Source organism: Zeus faber (assembly GCF_960531495.2).
Source record: "Zeus faber genome assembly, chromosome: 20".
Classification (NCBI taxonomy): domain Eukaryota; kingdom Metazoa; phylum Chordata; class Actinopteri; order Zeiformes; family Zeidae; genus Zeus; species Zeus faber.
The window spans coordinates 26,917,916-26,932,915 of record NC_137207.1 but is presented as its reverse complement, the minus strand read 5'-3'; the positions used below and the strand labels follow the sequence as shown (position 1 = coordinate 26,932,915).

Genomic DNA, 15,000 nt, shown 5'->3' with positions numbered 1-15,000 from the left:
GACACCGCACACTGGACACGCTGCCAACGTACATTCTGAATCAGAACAAGACGACCGTGTTCGGGGGATATTCAGAAGTTCCTTTTCCAGATAGTTCAGAATTCCGAGAATTTGGGGTTATTTTTCCTCTGAAAATGACAATAAGGGTTAGGTTTAGGGTAAGGGTTACAGCAGCACTACTATCCCTATTATTAGCGGTAAAGCCTGCATCAATAAAAACATTTTATTTCGATTTTTTTAACACTTTGAAATTGTTTTTATTTATCCAGACTGCGTAATTGTTGCCTCAATCGCTAATGTATTTATTTTTCTGTGTCAAGTCTTTCATTATTGCTTGTTTATGCGGTGAATGCAACCTAATGTCGACCTCAACATGGCGCGGCCGGGTGGGGGGCGGCACCAAAAAAAAAATCACCATTAAAAGAAAAAAAAACAATGAAAAAACCCAACATTGTTATTAATGTAAAATAGTAAAATAACAAAATAATAATACATTTTTGATGTCATCGAACACATTGATTCTTCACCCTTCTTTTACATTACATTACATTACATTACATTACATTGCATTGATCAGACGCTTTTATCCAAAGCCACTTACAATTATTCAAACAGCGACGGACGCAGCCATCAGGAGCAATTAGGGGTTAAGTGTCTTGCTCAAGGACACTACAGCATGCTAGCAGGAGGAGCCTGGGATCCAACCAGCAACCTTTAGATGACTAGACCACCAGCTCTACCTCCTGAGCTACCGTCCCCACCTCCAGCTACCGAAAACAAACCGAAATTATACTTATTATATTATAATTATTAAAATAACGTTTGGCTTTGGGGGTTTGGAGGTTTGGAGGTTGGGGATACGCTCGTCGGTCCAACACCCGCGTGTCTCTTTGTCCTCAATCTCCAACCCTCCGCCTCCGCCCTCCTCCCTCGCCCGTCTCGTCAGGCCCGCAGTGTGGGGAGCGGAGCCACGCGGCAGATCGACGGAGGAGCTCACAGACGTCGCCTCCCCAAATGAGGCCAGGCGGCACGCAGCTCCAGCTGATAAACGTCCCATTTCACAGCCAACGAGAGAGTGTGAGAGAGACGGAGCACGTGTGTGTGTGTGAGCGTGTGTGTGTGTGTGTGTGTGTGTGTGTGTGTGTGTGTGTGTGTGTGTGTGTGTGTGCGTTGTGCCCTGTGGAGACACGCACACACACACACACACGCACGCAGGTTTCCGCCGCCATGGCTGCTTATGTGGTACCGAGAATCCATGGTCCCACACTGCAGGGGAAAGAATTCAACCTCCAGGAGCGCGGTGCGCCCAGTCCGTCTCCAGTGCAGCTCCATTCCAGAAATATATGGATTTTCGGTCAGCGACGGGGAGCTTTGTTGCAGCGGCAGAAAAAAAAAAAACAACAAAAAAAAAAAAACGACTTAATTTTCCCCCTTTCAACGCAAAGATTGCTGCAAACGACTCGGGGAAAGCACCGCCCGCTCAAAGCCTTCCTGACTGACATGACTGTCCGGGCGTCTCCGTATTTGCCTCTTATTTTTTTTTCTTAATGGAAGCAAACGGGAGAGAGATGCAGGGAGCGCGGCGACACACAGAAAATGGAGGCCAGTCTGCAATGTCGTTTTTGGAGCCGCGTCTGGGAAGAGATGGGGGCGAAGCGGGGTTGGTCCTGGCATTGCCCAAATTAAATTCGAGGTCTTTCAAGGGCTGTTTTTGAAGCACTGTTTTTTTTTTCATTGTGAAAGACTCCACGCAAAACAAATTTCAATGTGATCTTTATTAATGACAATATAATAAAACCATAGTCTCATTGTCAATTATTTATATGATTCATATTACAGTCATCTACTATTATGTATATTAAGAGACTATTTCCATGTTGTATTTTGGACAATTCACACTTCACCTAAAAGCGATGCTGTTCTTTTTTATTATTATGTCAGGATTTGAGGAACGAATATCACTGGTTCCTCAATGACGACCTTTTTTCAGGGACTTTTTTGAAGCACAGGGGCTATTTTCAAGGTATTCCAATTTTCACATTTCTGAGGACGAAATTTCAGCACTTAAATACAAGGCACCTCAAGGACCTGGTAAAGTTGACAGACCAGATGGGATCGACCCGACTGGTCTGCTCCATTTGAAGGAATTTCATTTTTCCATCCCTTCACAGAGAAACCACGCAGCACCTGAAGGCCTTTGTCCTTGATTGGGACTAAAAATAATGTCTCCCTGCTTCTTGATTGTTTCTCTCGTAAGTCACGGGTTGGGGGACCAGGGACTGGTATTTCGGGGTGGTGGGGCTGTTAAATAATTGTTTTTTTGGCATTTACGTATTTGGCCATTTCAAAGAAGTGTTTTTTAATCTGACTGCATGATAAGCGTGGGTACACAGTCAAGTTATTTTCCTACAGAAAAGGAGATTAAACACCAACAAATAGCGGAATTAAACACCGGCCCGAACCCCGTGTCCCCGGGGCCAGTACGCCACGAGCTGGCGCCGGGGGTCACGGACCGGTGATTGGAAACCGAAACCGAAATGGAGGTAACGTGCATTTTGACCTCGTCTTCAGCTCCATGACGACGCCACAGCGGCACAAAATAACTCCCGACGGGTCAAAATAATATTTAGGAAAAGGGTTTGAACAATAAGCCTCTGAAAGCGAGCGCCCGGCTCCAACGCCGCAAACACGGTGGTTTGTTCGCCTCATTATCATATTTCACCACTTGTTATTTTTCGTGGTTGATAAACTGCGCGCTGCCATAAAAGGCCCTCCCCAGAGGTTGAATCATCAGTGAAGCTAATATGATTAAATGTGACTTTTTAAAATTCTAATCCCTGGGTTGGCTGATTCCAGGTTGGCGCCGCTGATTACCTATAATTGTCCCCTATTAAGATAGTTATGTGCTTTTGTGCATAGATTTTATAATGACAATATTACTTGTAATAACCTCTTAATCAAGTCCCACAACATTTTACCGTGTAGTATGTAGTATGTATGTTTCCACTACTTTTGGCGTACTATTTGAACATGACAGTTTTTTACATACTAAACACTATTTTGACATACAACTACTTTGCCCATCTGCTACTTTCCCCACACAGGGTTTTCCATAGATACATGATGGTCACCGATGGGTCCATCCGTCTCCCCTGCAAACACCGCCATGTGTGCTGCCGGACTTTACAGAGCCCCAAACCCCAAACCCGCTGGAACAGCGCACCGCATGAAGGCGCAGCTTGCCGCGCACGTGCAGATGTGTGTTTGTGTGTGTGAAAATGAGACAAGGGCAAATTAAAAGCGCGTTGCCGTACAAGCGCTGAACAAAGACCCTGCAGCTTTGTGGGCCCCGGAGAGCCGGAACTAATTACCAGCGGCCAAAACAGCTTTCGCTCCAGACCCTTTTCCTAAAGGCCCCGTGCGAGCGCCGCCCTATTAAAATCTCTTTTAATTCGAGCAATTACTTTGCGGGGCTAAATAAAGGGGAATGTTGTTTCAGTCCTGGCGAGGGAAATGGTTATTATTAGGCCAGTTCCACCGCAGCCCAGATAGAACTATAACAAGAGTCACTGTAATTGACTTGGCTGGGAAAATGTACGACAAAGAAAACTGCTTTTCCTAAATGTCAGGATGGATACAAAGGTGTCCGTGTGTGTGTGTGTGTGTGTGTGTGTGTGTGTGTGTGTGTCCACAGTGCATAGAGGTATAACCCTTCTCCATGTTTACAAAGGTGTTATTTTGTGTCTGCTTGGTTCCATCCAATAAATCAAATAAAAGATCCACATTTGAACGGGGACAAACAAAAAGCAAAAACAAAACAGGTCCAGACTAGACCAGTGGGTCCCCACAGAGTGTCCCAAGGCGCACAGCACATATGTTTCCTAACAGTCGAATAGAAGTTAAAAAATCCACATGAATGCAAATTCAAATATCCACGTCCATTTCCATATAAAACCCATTATTATGAGTTTTGTCTACCCCAAAAAACCTTCGACCGGGAAGATCGCCTCCCTCACTGGGATCGCTTGAGCAGCACTTCGTTCTGGACTTTCCTGCGCACATTTCTCCCAGAAGGCTGAAGACCACACACCCCCAAACTGTCGAAAAGGTCTGGAACGCCCGTCTCGTCTACGTACACCGATCATGTGTCGTCATTTTATCAAATTAATTCTAATACTAAGACATATGGCACTTTCTTTTACAGAGTGTATTTATAAATGTTGTAAAAATATAATTTAATTTATCATTAATATTACTCACAATTATTTTATTCATTAATTTATTGTCATATATGGTATATGTTTATTTATTATATTATATATTAGTTTATCTATGTTATATGATAATATATAATATTGATAAAAAAGCGCATAGACAAATAATAATATATAGATAAATCGTATAGTTTATTTATTTATCATAAATTCACATTCAGTATTTCTTTCTTTTATTTTATTAGCAGAATTTTCCATAAAGAACCAAGAGATTTATATGTTGCATTGAAATAATTGCAAGGGCATTCCTTGCACCAACGCTAAACCACGCACCCAATATAGATAGTGGTGTGTCCAAGACAATTAATGTTATTGCTCATGAGATATTTAAGTAAGTACTGCATGTGTAATTGTAGCAAAGTATTATTTAAGGGCTATTGTCATTGCGGTCCAATTATATTGTCAATTAGAGCAAGCTGGTTGATGTGCTCCAAAGCAGAACAGTGTGTCCGTGCTCCTCTGCGGAAGTGGATTTCATGCACCTCTACAGACGGTGCACATGGCTGCAGGACTTTATCCAAATACTACTCAAACACACGCCGAGCGTCACCGCGCTGGAAGTCATCTGCTGCACACGGCTCAGAGAGTCCCCCGCCCCCGGGGCCGGGGTGGAGGCAGAGCGCGCCTGCAGAGCTGTGATCTCCATGTTGGCTCTTATCAGCGTGAGGATGTGAAGGCTCTGGCAGAGTGATGCGCCCCCAGCCCTGTGGGGGCCTGGGGGACGCTGCTCCTGAGCCTGGTCTGGAGGAGGCCCCTGGCGGATAAGAACTGCCCCAGTGAAGGTCTCATTTCCCTTTCAACCCCCATCAGTGTCAAGACAGGGCCATGTTGCCTGATTCCCAAGGATGATTTGGCAATGATTTCAGATCGGGGTGGTCCAGGGTGGTCCGAGGTGGTCCGGCTAGTCTAGGGTAGTCTTGGGTTGTCCAGGGTAGTCCAGGGTAGCCCAGGGTGGTCCAGAGTAGTCCAGGGTGGTCCAGGTGGTCCAGGGTAGTCCAAAGTGGTCCAGGGTAGCCCAGGGTGGTCCAGAGCAGTCCAGGGTGGTCCAGGGTGGTCCAAAGTGGTCCAGGGTAGTCCGGGGTGGTCCAGGGTGGTCCAAAGTAGTCCAAGGTAGACCGGGGTAGTCCAGGGTGGTCCGGGGTGGTCCAGGGTAGTCCAGGGTGGTCCAAAGTGGTCCAGGGTAGTCCAGGGTGGTCCAGGGTGGTCCAGGGTGGTCTGGGGTGGTCCAGGGTAGTCCAGGGTGGTCCGGGGAGGTCCAGGGTAGTCCATGGTAGTCCAGGGTGGTCCAGGGTGGTCCAGGGTAGTCCAGGGTGGCCCAGGGTGGTCCAGGGTGGTCGAGGGAGGTCCAGGGTCCATAAGTCACGTGATGTGGCCCCAGGTTTAGGGGGAGGAGGCTCAGGGTGACGGCCTCGGTGGTGAAGCACTTTGCCTCCACCTTGAAAGCAAGGAGATCCTGTTCCAGTGCTAAACACATGGAACTGCTCTTTCTCCGGCTGTGTGTGTGTGTGTGTGTTGGGGCCCACGCTGCAAGAGACAACAAAAGAGCATTTTGGCCTCGCTGGCCCGGCCCGCGCCACGCCTCCGTGGCAAATCCTCGGTGAACGGAATCTAGTTGGCGTTCGCCGCCTTTTGGGGTGAATCCTTGCCCTCCGCCCACGAGAGGAAACTGTTAAAGTTGTCACGGTTACGGTGCGTGTCGTGGTGCGCGGGGTCTCTGACATTTTTAAAGTCGGCTCAGGTTGAAAAGATGGGGGGGCCGCGGGCGAGGCTTCAGGGGCAAGAGTTCGCGTGAGGGTGTTGGCGTCACTGCCGAGCGGTGCAGTTCAATCCGGCGGTTGGAGACGATGCTTTGGTAATTATGCGACAACCAAAGCACAACGTATCAAAAACAGCCTGAGCCGCGCTCATAAATCACCATTAACGGATGCCGCCATATTGGCCAGTTGCTCATAAGCGTCTGTTTCCCGCCTGACGCACGGTCAAGCTGGCCGGCGTGGCGGTGTGACACGGGTGATCACCGGCGAGGTGATTAATGGTGCGTCAGAGGAACAGGTGCCGCGCTGAGGCTGAGGGAGCGGAGGCAAAGCGCCAACAGGTGTAAACAAAGCGCCAACAAACCCAAACGGAATCTCAGAAGACAAGAGCCTCCTCATTTCTGGAGACCGTTCGACACTCAGGGCGTTGGAGTTCTGAGGATTTGGGGATTGTGTGATGGTAATACAGCCATTCCACTGCATGTTGGTGGTCCCATATCAAACACGTCGCGGAGGATTCTCGAGGGTCGCGGTCGCAGCCCGGGGTCACCTGATAAGCACACGTGGCCGCAGGATTTTTTTCAGGCCGATGTATTGATTTTTTTTAAACTTTTTATAAATGTAGTTGAGCAGGTTTGAAACGTACACATAATTTCTTTATAATGCATGATAATGCACGATATGATGAAAGTAGTCAATGTGATACTTCAATTCACATGAAACAGTTCCCTAACATGCAATGTGAACTAGCTGCACTCTGACCAGTAACATCAGTTCTCAAAGTACAGTAATAAAGATTCTTACTGAGCTTCAATCTGTTGAAAAGTGAACGTCAACACCTCGGATCAGCTGCGCTGGTTCAAAAGCAATTAGTCACACGCTCTCACTGCCGCTGGCCTGGGAATTTCGGGAACTAAAAAGTGGGGGTGACGGGCCCAAAAAGAAGCGGGAGGTGAGAACCTGCGACCGGCACCACGCAAACGACCGCGAACGGAGGGGCTCCCGGGGGCCTACCCGCTCTGGCTGCCTTGCTCAGGTGCCGCAGCCTCCTCTGGTGGGTCTTTCCCCGGTAGTGGATCTGGGCCTGGGCGCAGGAGTTGAGCCGCATGTTGCAGACCTGGCACAGGGTGGCGCCGCCCCTGGACGGCCGGCGCTCCCGCCGGGCCCTGGGCCCCGCGGGCGGCCCCTTCCGCTTCCCCCCGTCCTTCTCGTCTTCGTCCCGGTCCTCCTCCTCCTCCTCCAGACCCTTGGGGGGAAAGCCGTTCCCCTTGGGGTACTTCATCTCTAGAGAGAGTGAAAAGACACCGACGTTAATGTTAGCCGCATAAATATTCTCCCCCCGGTTGGAGAGGAATACCATTCAAGACTTTCAGAGTCAATTCGGCGCCAGATGGGCTGGACTATGTAGCGCAGTGGTGCTCATCACGGGGCCCGCGGCCCACCGGGGGTCCATCAAGGGGCTTCAGGGGGTTCCCCAGCAAAATCGTCAATCGTTAAACTTCACCGCCGATATGTGATAATATGATAATTTGCGACACGTCAGCGCCGTCAGAGAAGGGGTTGAGGGAAGGAGAGAAAAACAGAAAAAGGTTGAGACGGACTGATGTGTGTCTGCTGCTTCACCACAGGGGGGCGGCAGAGCAGCGCGTCTGTTCAGAGGCTCTTCTCTTATATCACGTGTCAATTTCTCTGCCTTGAAAAGACAATGTTGGCGAACGTCAAGATTACAAAAACATTTACTTTGAGTTCATGCATCATATTCAAACAATATTTTGTCTTTTATATCTGTGTGTTTCTCGTTTAGTTTACTTATACTATATTTTTTTATATGGAGCATAGGTGTCATATACACAGCATATAGCAGGTATTCACCATCATGTACTACTACAAATTGTACAGTTTACAATACGTTATTATTTTTTCAAGACTTTCTCATTTGCATTCTCCATCACACCTTCCTTTTTCTGGCCAAATATTTCACTCAAAGCCGACACGGTTTCAACAGAGACCTTTCCCGCGGCAAATTCCAACCAGAGGCTAGAATTCTGGCGAGCCGCGCGTCGCATTCAAATCCGCCCAGAGGACCGAACGCATTGACGTGTCCGGAACCCTCCGGGCCGGAGGGCTTATCTGCGGCAAACATCACAGCCCCCCCCCGGCGCCGCAGAGCCCCGCCGCCGGGGCCCGGCGTCGAGAGGGGCGTCGCCGGATAACAGCGCCCGGTTCCTGCGGCCTGACCACGTGATCCCTCCTTTTGTGAGCGCCCGCGCGGCCGCAACACCTGTAACGGCCACGCAATTTTTGGATGACTGACGGCACCAATTAGGCCACGGCACAATGCAGCGGCGGCACCGGGTTTAACTGAATTACGTCTGTGCTGCCCTAATGCAAATGGAATAAACGAACTGCTCCTGGTTACAGGCGTATTACAAATGCCCCCCTGCCCCCCCTGCTCCCCTGCCCCCTGTAGAAAGCGTTGGTTGGAAGACGACGCTCAGTCAAATCTAAATTCACTTGTGCAGAGGTGATATATATCTATATATATAGATATATATATATATAAAATGACTGGATTGAAACTGCATCTCCTTCTGCATCGAGTGCAGCGCTGGACGCCTCCACATGTTCTCTTGTTGCTTCCAGGAGAGGTGCCTCCTGGAAGCAGCACGCTGCCCCCGGTGGACAGGGCGGTGCCGTTCGGCGGCGCCTCAGGGCGTCGTCACAATGTCCAAGGTCTTATTTTGTCATTTTGACAAAACGTCATCGTTGTGACGTTGATGTGATGAGTCACAGAGGGAAGCGATGATGGAGGCACCACCAGGTCACAGCCTGGCCAGAGATTTAGAAGAGGACGAAGAGGGGGACGAGGGCGTCTACTCCACCTCTACTCTACATCTACCTCCATCTACCTCTACTCTACCTCCATCTTCTCTACCTCTACTCTTCCTACATCTACTCAACCTCCCTCTCCTCTACCTCTACTTTACCTCTACTTAACTCTACCACCCTTTCCTCTACTCCACCTAACTCTATTTCAACCGCCTCTACTCCTACTCTACTCTACCCCCATCTAGTCTACTTCCCTCTACTCTACATCTACTCTAGAGAACTAATGAGGGACTTTTCTTTACCAGCTTATTTATGTGACGTCCTGCACATCCAATCAAAGTACTGTTCAAATAAAACAACCTCAAGTGGTATTTAGACGTCACATCACAAGAAGCTTTTAGTCACATGCCCACAGCCCACAACACGTCGCTCCGCCCGGAGACAGACCCCGCTGTGTGACCCGGGTCCCCACACACGTCTGTTTCAACGGCAACGGCTGTTCAGCACAAGTCAAATAATAATAATAACAACAACATTATACTTGTTTACATATATACTTATATACTACACTGTATACAGGCAAGAAGGAAGGAGTGTGCATGAAGTGTGTGTGTGTGTGTGTGTGTGTGTGTGTGTGTGTGTGTGTGTGTGTGTGTGTGTGTGTGCGTGTGTGCACGCTTCCAACAGGCGACTCGGCAGCGCCTGGCTGTGCCTCTCCGTTGCGGTGAGTGACGGGGACGCTCTCTCAGTGGCCCTCTCGCCCCGCCCCAGCAGGGTGCCGGACCTGCACCACACTTAAGGCTCCGCTTCGGGGGGGTTTTCAAAACCAAAGCCCGGTTTTTAAGTCAACCATCGCCAGGAAATGAAGCGTCACAACGCGACGCCGTCTTAATGTCATGGCGCTTCAAAACAGTAAAAGCTGATTAAAAAAAAAAGGCGCAGCAGGCGGTGCTGTGGGGCTTCACTGCTCATCAGCTGTAGCGAGCGCTGGAGCTGTTGAAACTCTGCTGCCTGTGATCATTTAAAACAGTTTCACATTAGGTCTCAGCAGAGGAAGACCTCAGGAGCCCCTGGCGACGCTGGAGGATGTCGCTCTGGAAGAGGACACCCGGGCCGCCCTGGCGAGCCGGGTACCTCCACGGCCCGGACCCGGGTGAGCGGCATGAAGATGGATGCAGATGGATGCAGATGGATGAAGACGGATGAAGACAGATGAAAATGGATGAAAATGGATGAAGACGGATGAAGATGGATGAAAATGGATGAAAATGGATGAAAATGGATGAAGATGGATGAAAATGGATGCAGATGGATGCAGATGGATGAAGATGGATGAAGACGGATGAAGATGGATAAAAAATGGATGAAGATGGATGAGAATGGATGCAGATGGATGCAGATGGATGAAGATGGATGAAGACGGATGAAGATGGATAAAAAATGGATGAAGATGGATGAAGATGGATGAGAATGGATGCAGATGGATGCAGATGGATGAAGACGGATGAAGATGGATAAAAAATGGATGAAGATGGAAGGAGTTTCATCCAGATTTCAGGGGAATTTGAAGCCAGTGCTAGAAACGCCGAAACAATTAGAACGTGAATAAGATGCGTTTCCGCCAGTTGGGCTCTGGCAAATCGAGCGTCTGCCTGAACTTTTGCGTCCCGATGGTCAATGCGGATATTTTTATCGTATTTGTCAGAATTTTTTCCTTTCAATTGTACGAAGACTTTTCAATTATTAATCACAATTACTTAAATGACAGTTGATCTCCAGCTAGCACGCCCTGATGGCGTCTCCCCAGCGGGGGGCGCTGGGGGCGTGGCCTCCGCAGCTCATCAACGTGTTTGTCGGCCCGTGGAGGCTGGGGACGCTCCCACGGCCGAGAACAATACCGCAACATTTTTCATTTCTACCTTCCATTCTCTCTCTCTCTCTCTCTCTCCATCACCTCATAAAGCTGCCAGAGGGCTGCTCACACTGATCAGCCGGCGTGAGACTGTGAATACAGTAAAGAGAGAGAGAGAGGGAGACGGGGGGAGAGAGACGGTGAGAGAGGGGGAGGGAGAGGGAGACAGACAGTAAGAGGGAGGGAGGGGGAGAGGGATGGAGAAATAGTGAGGATGGAAAGAGAAGGACCAGGGAGGGAGGGAAAGACAGACCGACAGAGAGAGCGGGGGAGAGAGAGAGACAAATAGTGAGAGACGGAGAGGGAGGGAGGGAGAGAGGGGGGGAGGGAATGTGTGATGGGTGAGTATCTCTGAGCAGTTTTACACTAAACGTGTGATAAAAAGAAATCAGAGCATTTTCCAGGGTGTGAAAAACAGACGTGGGGTGAAAGCGCCGTCCAGCCAAAGCTTTTATCATCACCCTTTTTTATCATCTTTAACCAAAATCCAATAAATCGAAGAGAAAAGAGCTTCTCTGCCAATTACACAGGTTTCAAATTTACATTTTAAAATTCACTAAGTGCCCCCAGAAATTTGTGACAACCAACACATTCTGAATATTAAGGCGGAAAAAAAACAAAAACCCACAAAAGACGAGGACCCATAGGGGGCGGGTCAGTCAAGCACATTTGACCTGAATTACCGTCTGCCCCTTGGCCTCCTCAGAGCCACGCCCTGCACCTGCTGTGCAGCCGAGGTCCGCTCCTCTCGGCCCCCCCAGCCGTGACGGACGGACGGACGGGCCAATCGGAAGCTGCCGTTGCCCCGGGGGCCGGGTTAGCTGGTGACGCATCTGGGCGGCGGCTCCCGAGGACGACGGTGCCGATGCAGCCACGCAAGGGATGGATTTTTATCATAAGGGGCAGGAAAGGAGCAGCAGCAGCGTCTGCGCCGTTGGACGGAAAAGACGTTTCAGCTGCTGCCCCGAAAAGAGCTTGAGTCACCAGGGGGAGCCGCGTGGGGGCCAAAGACGTCCAGACCAAGAACACTATCTCAGTGGATGTAGCGAGGTCATCCCTGACAGCACCATGTGACTGTTTGTTTTGTGACTTTTCCTCATCTGTCAAATGTTACATCAATATGCAGTTTGTGTTTCCCTACGTTGGTCATCTTCAGTTTTACGGTATGAAGTTGACGTGCACGTTCGGTTAACGGGGTTGGCCGACGGCGCTCCATGGATTCCCATCAAAGTCCATTCCCTCTTGTGCTACAAAAGCGCTACAACCCTCAACAACACGGCGACTTCTACCAATTGAATCGCTCCCCGACAATTAAAGCGATTTCTGGAAATGAGACTGAACTTATTCTCGTGGCTTTTTGACAAGAGCGGCCGCCGTCCCACCCGACGACGCTCCCCGGACCCCGCAGCTCCCATCCCGATGTCTTCAGGGGGGTCTCCAGCGCTCGTCTATGGAACGGGCCGGTGTTAGGCGGTCAAAGGTGGCGGTGTTTTGACGTAGGGGCCGCATTTTCGGAGAGGACACTGTACCAGACATTTGGGGGCTTGTTGGAGACCACCCACCGCCCTCCGCCCGCCCCTCCTCCCCCGCCCATGCCTCACGCCCAACAGCAGCTGTCATCGCGGTTCCGTTACGTCGGCAGCGGACAACAATAGACAACGCAGCGAGAGTGAGTGTGCTCACGGAAAAACCACCGTAGCGAGATGGGAAAAAAATGATGAAGTGATGGCCTTGGTGGTGTTAAATCACGGCTCGTTTTAAGAATCTGAAGCGTTTTATTTTCGCCAGGTACATTAACATATACGAGGAATTTCTTGTGCTGAGGTTTGGTGCACTCCAGTACACACCATGCACCTGAAAAAATAAAAAGCTTAACAGTCCAAAAAAAAGGGGAATCAAAACAATAAAAAAATAACATACAATTAAAAAATCAAATCAAAATGTCAAATATATACAAACAGCCAAAAATATAATAAAAATATAATCGTGCATAAAAACATCATAAGATTCCAACATACGTGGGGTCGGCTTGCACCGTTTTGTTTTTTTTACTGTACTATAAATATAACGGTGAATCATTTAAATATCATGAAACTTTCACACAAAACCGATCACAGTTGCACAATGGCATCCCAGCGTCCGGTCAGGAAATATGACTGTCAAAAAAACACCTGTCTGACGGCTGCACATTCCAATAGACACAAGGTGCTTTACATTCTTGATCCAGACAAATAGTTCATGGCCATCCAACGAAAGGCTCTGATCCAGGCCGAAAGGCGTTTGAACCAGTCAAAGTCACTGATAACTGACGGGGCCGGTTCCACATCCTTCTGGACTAATATTCACCATATTTACTCAAAGCCCCAACTACGTTTATACTGAAGGACATCCCCAAAACAGTCAAATCTGGGAAGGACTTCAACAAAGGAAGTGAACTGGTAACACCCCGTGCTCCAGTACGCCAGTACATGCCACGCAAGAGAAACTGCAAAATGACTATACAATTAAAACCAAATAAGCCAAGTAAAAATATGTATTTTGTATTTGATGTGATTGGATAAGGAGGTCTGCCTGCGGGTGCTGCTCCCGGGTGACGGAGCGCTCTTGTAAGAGTTGTGGTGTTTTACAGCTGAACTCTGTCAGTTCAGAGATGGAGCAGGCACCATGACCGCCTGAATCCACTTGCGGCCTATAAATAGTACAGCGGCAAAACGCAGCGGTCAAAAGCCTCAAGTCTGCTGCGAGCACCAGTACAAGGAAAAGCAAAACATAAAAAGTCAACAAAATAGCTCGATTATCAAACAAGATGAATGATTCTTTCAGAATCAGAATGACTTTATCGGCTGGGTGCATTCAATAATATCATAATAAAATAAATTAATGTATAAATAAAGGTTATTATTATTATATTATTAGTAGAAGGACAGATTAAAAAAGTAAAGTAAAAAAAATAAAATAAAATGAACCAAATATACACAAATAATTTGAAATGATTCTGAGTCATTCTGTTATATTCAGAAAAGGATGTTGTAAAAGAATACAAGAAATGCAGAAAAGACAAAATTGAGAAAGATATTCTATTTTAGTCCGAAAATGACATACCTTATTTTATACTGTAGAATTAGGCTCAAGCCTCAGCAGAATAACTTTAAGGAGTGGAAAAAAAACCCCCAAAAAAACTAAGTCGGTTTCACAAATCACTGAACACGAGCCAGGAAACGCTCTGACAGGAGGAAGAAGTTAGAGTTCTCATCTGCTGGAGGACAACCTGGTGGTGCCCTGGAATGATGTGCTGTTGCCACGACATTCTTATTGGTCATTAAAGTGGTAATCCGTGAGATTATTTGGGTAAAAAAAAAAAAATCCTACGTTTTACACTTTATTTAGCTGGCACTTAATAAGAAACAGCCATTCAATGTATTTGTGATCTGCATGTGCACCTCTATGCTGTTATCACGGTTGGTGGCGGGGTCCAACGCACCGCCCCCGCAGTGTGACGGTGCGTTTCCTGCAGCGGAAAGTACAACTGGTGGTAAGAACAATGACCGTCCCCTTGAAAGGTTGGGGAGTCCAAAAAGAAACATGACTCACACTTAGGCGGCTAAATGTGGCACAAACACGGACGCAATTCACACATTCAAACAACGCACGCACACGAAAGCCGGTGACACACACGCGTGCAAACACAGCGGTCGGTGAATCACTCCCGGGCGGAGGCGTTCGGGGCCGGCGAGGGATCGGTCCTCAGGCGCCTTGGGCAAATGGTGGAAGGGTCCCGGTCCACCCCGCGGTCCCTGGCGGTCCCCTCGCGGGCCGGGCCCATACCTTGTACGGGTATTAACATAATAACTGATGCGAGGTCACCTTTAAAGCATTACCGCACCTAAGTATAATTAAGTGTTGGAAAGTCAATCCCACTTATTAAGTGTTGGACTCCCAAAACCGGTCGTCCGGACTGGGCAAAAGGGGGGAGGACTCGTGGAACCATCTCGCAGCCGGCTCCCTCCCAAATTTCCCTCAGGGCGCTGGCGCTCGACACTCACATTTGGGCGGTTAACTTTTGGGTGGGGTTGGTGTCAGGTTTGAAACCAGGGCCTCTCTGTGACAGATGCCAGGGCCGTGTTTTGATGCCGGCCGCCGGTCGGGGCCGTCCACCGTGACGCTTCCTTGCGTTTCAGGGTGCGACACGGCAGCTCACGAAAACACCACGTGGCCTCGGCAGTGATGTCAC

At 48.7% G+C, this 15,000-nt stretch overlaps 1 protein-coding gene across 1 annotated transcript in view; it reads right to left on the bottom strand.

Moving 5' to 3' along the window:
• The window catches only part of LOC307245720 (zinc finger protein 385C-like), an 87,931-nt gene that overhangs the window by 41,601 nt on the left and 31,330 nt on the right, over positions 1-15,000 (bottom strand). Inside the window, exon 2 of the mRNA XM_080021370.1 lies at positions 7,043-7,312. Within this exon, the coding sequence (XP_079877496.1) occupies positions 7,043-7,312 (270 nt within the window). The remainder of the gene's footprint in view (positions 1-7,042; positions 7,313-15,000) is intronic.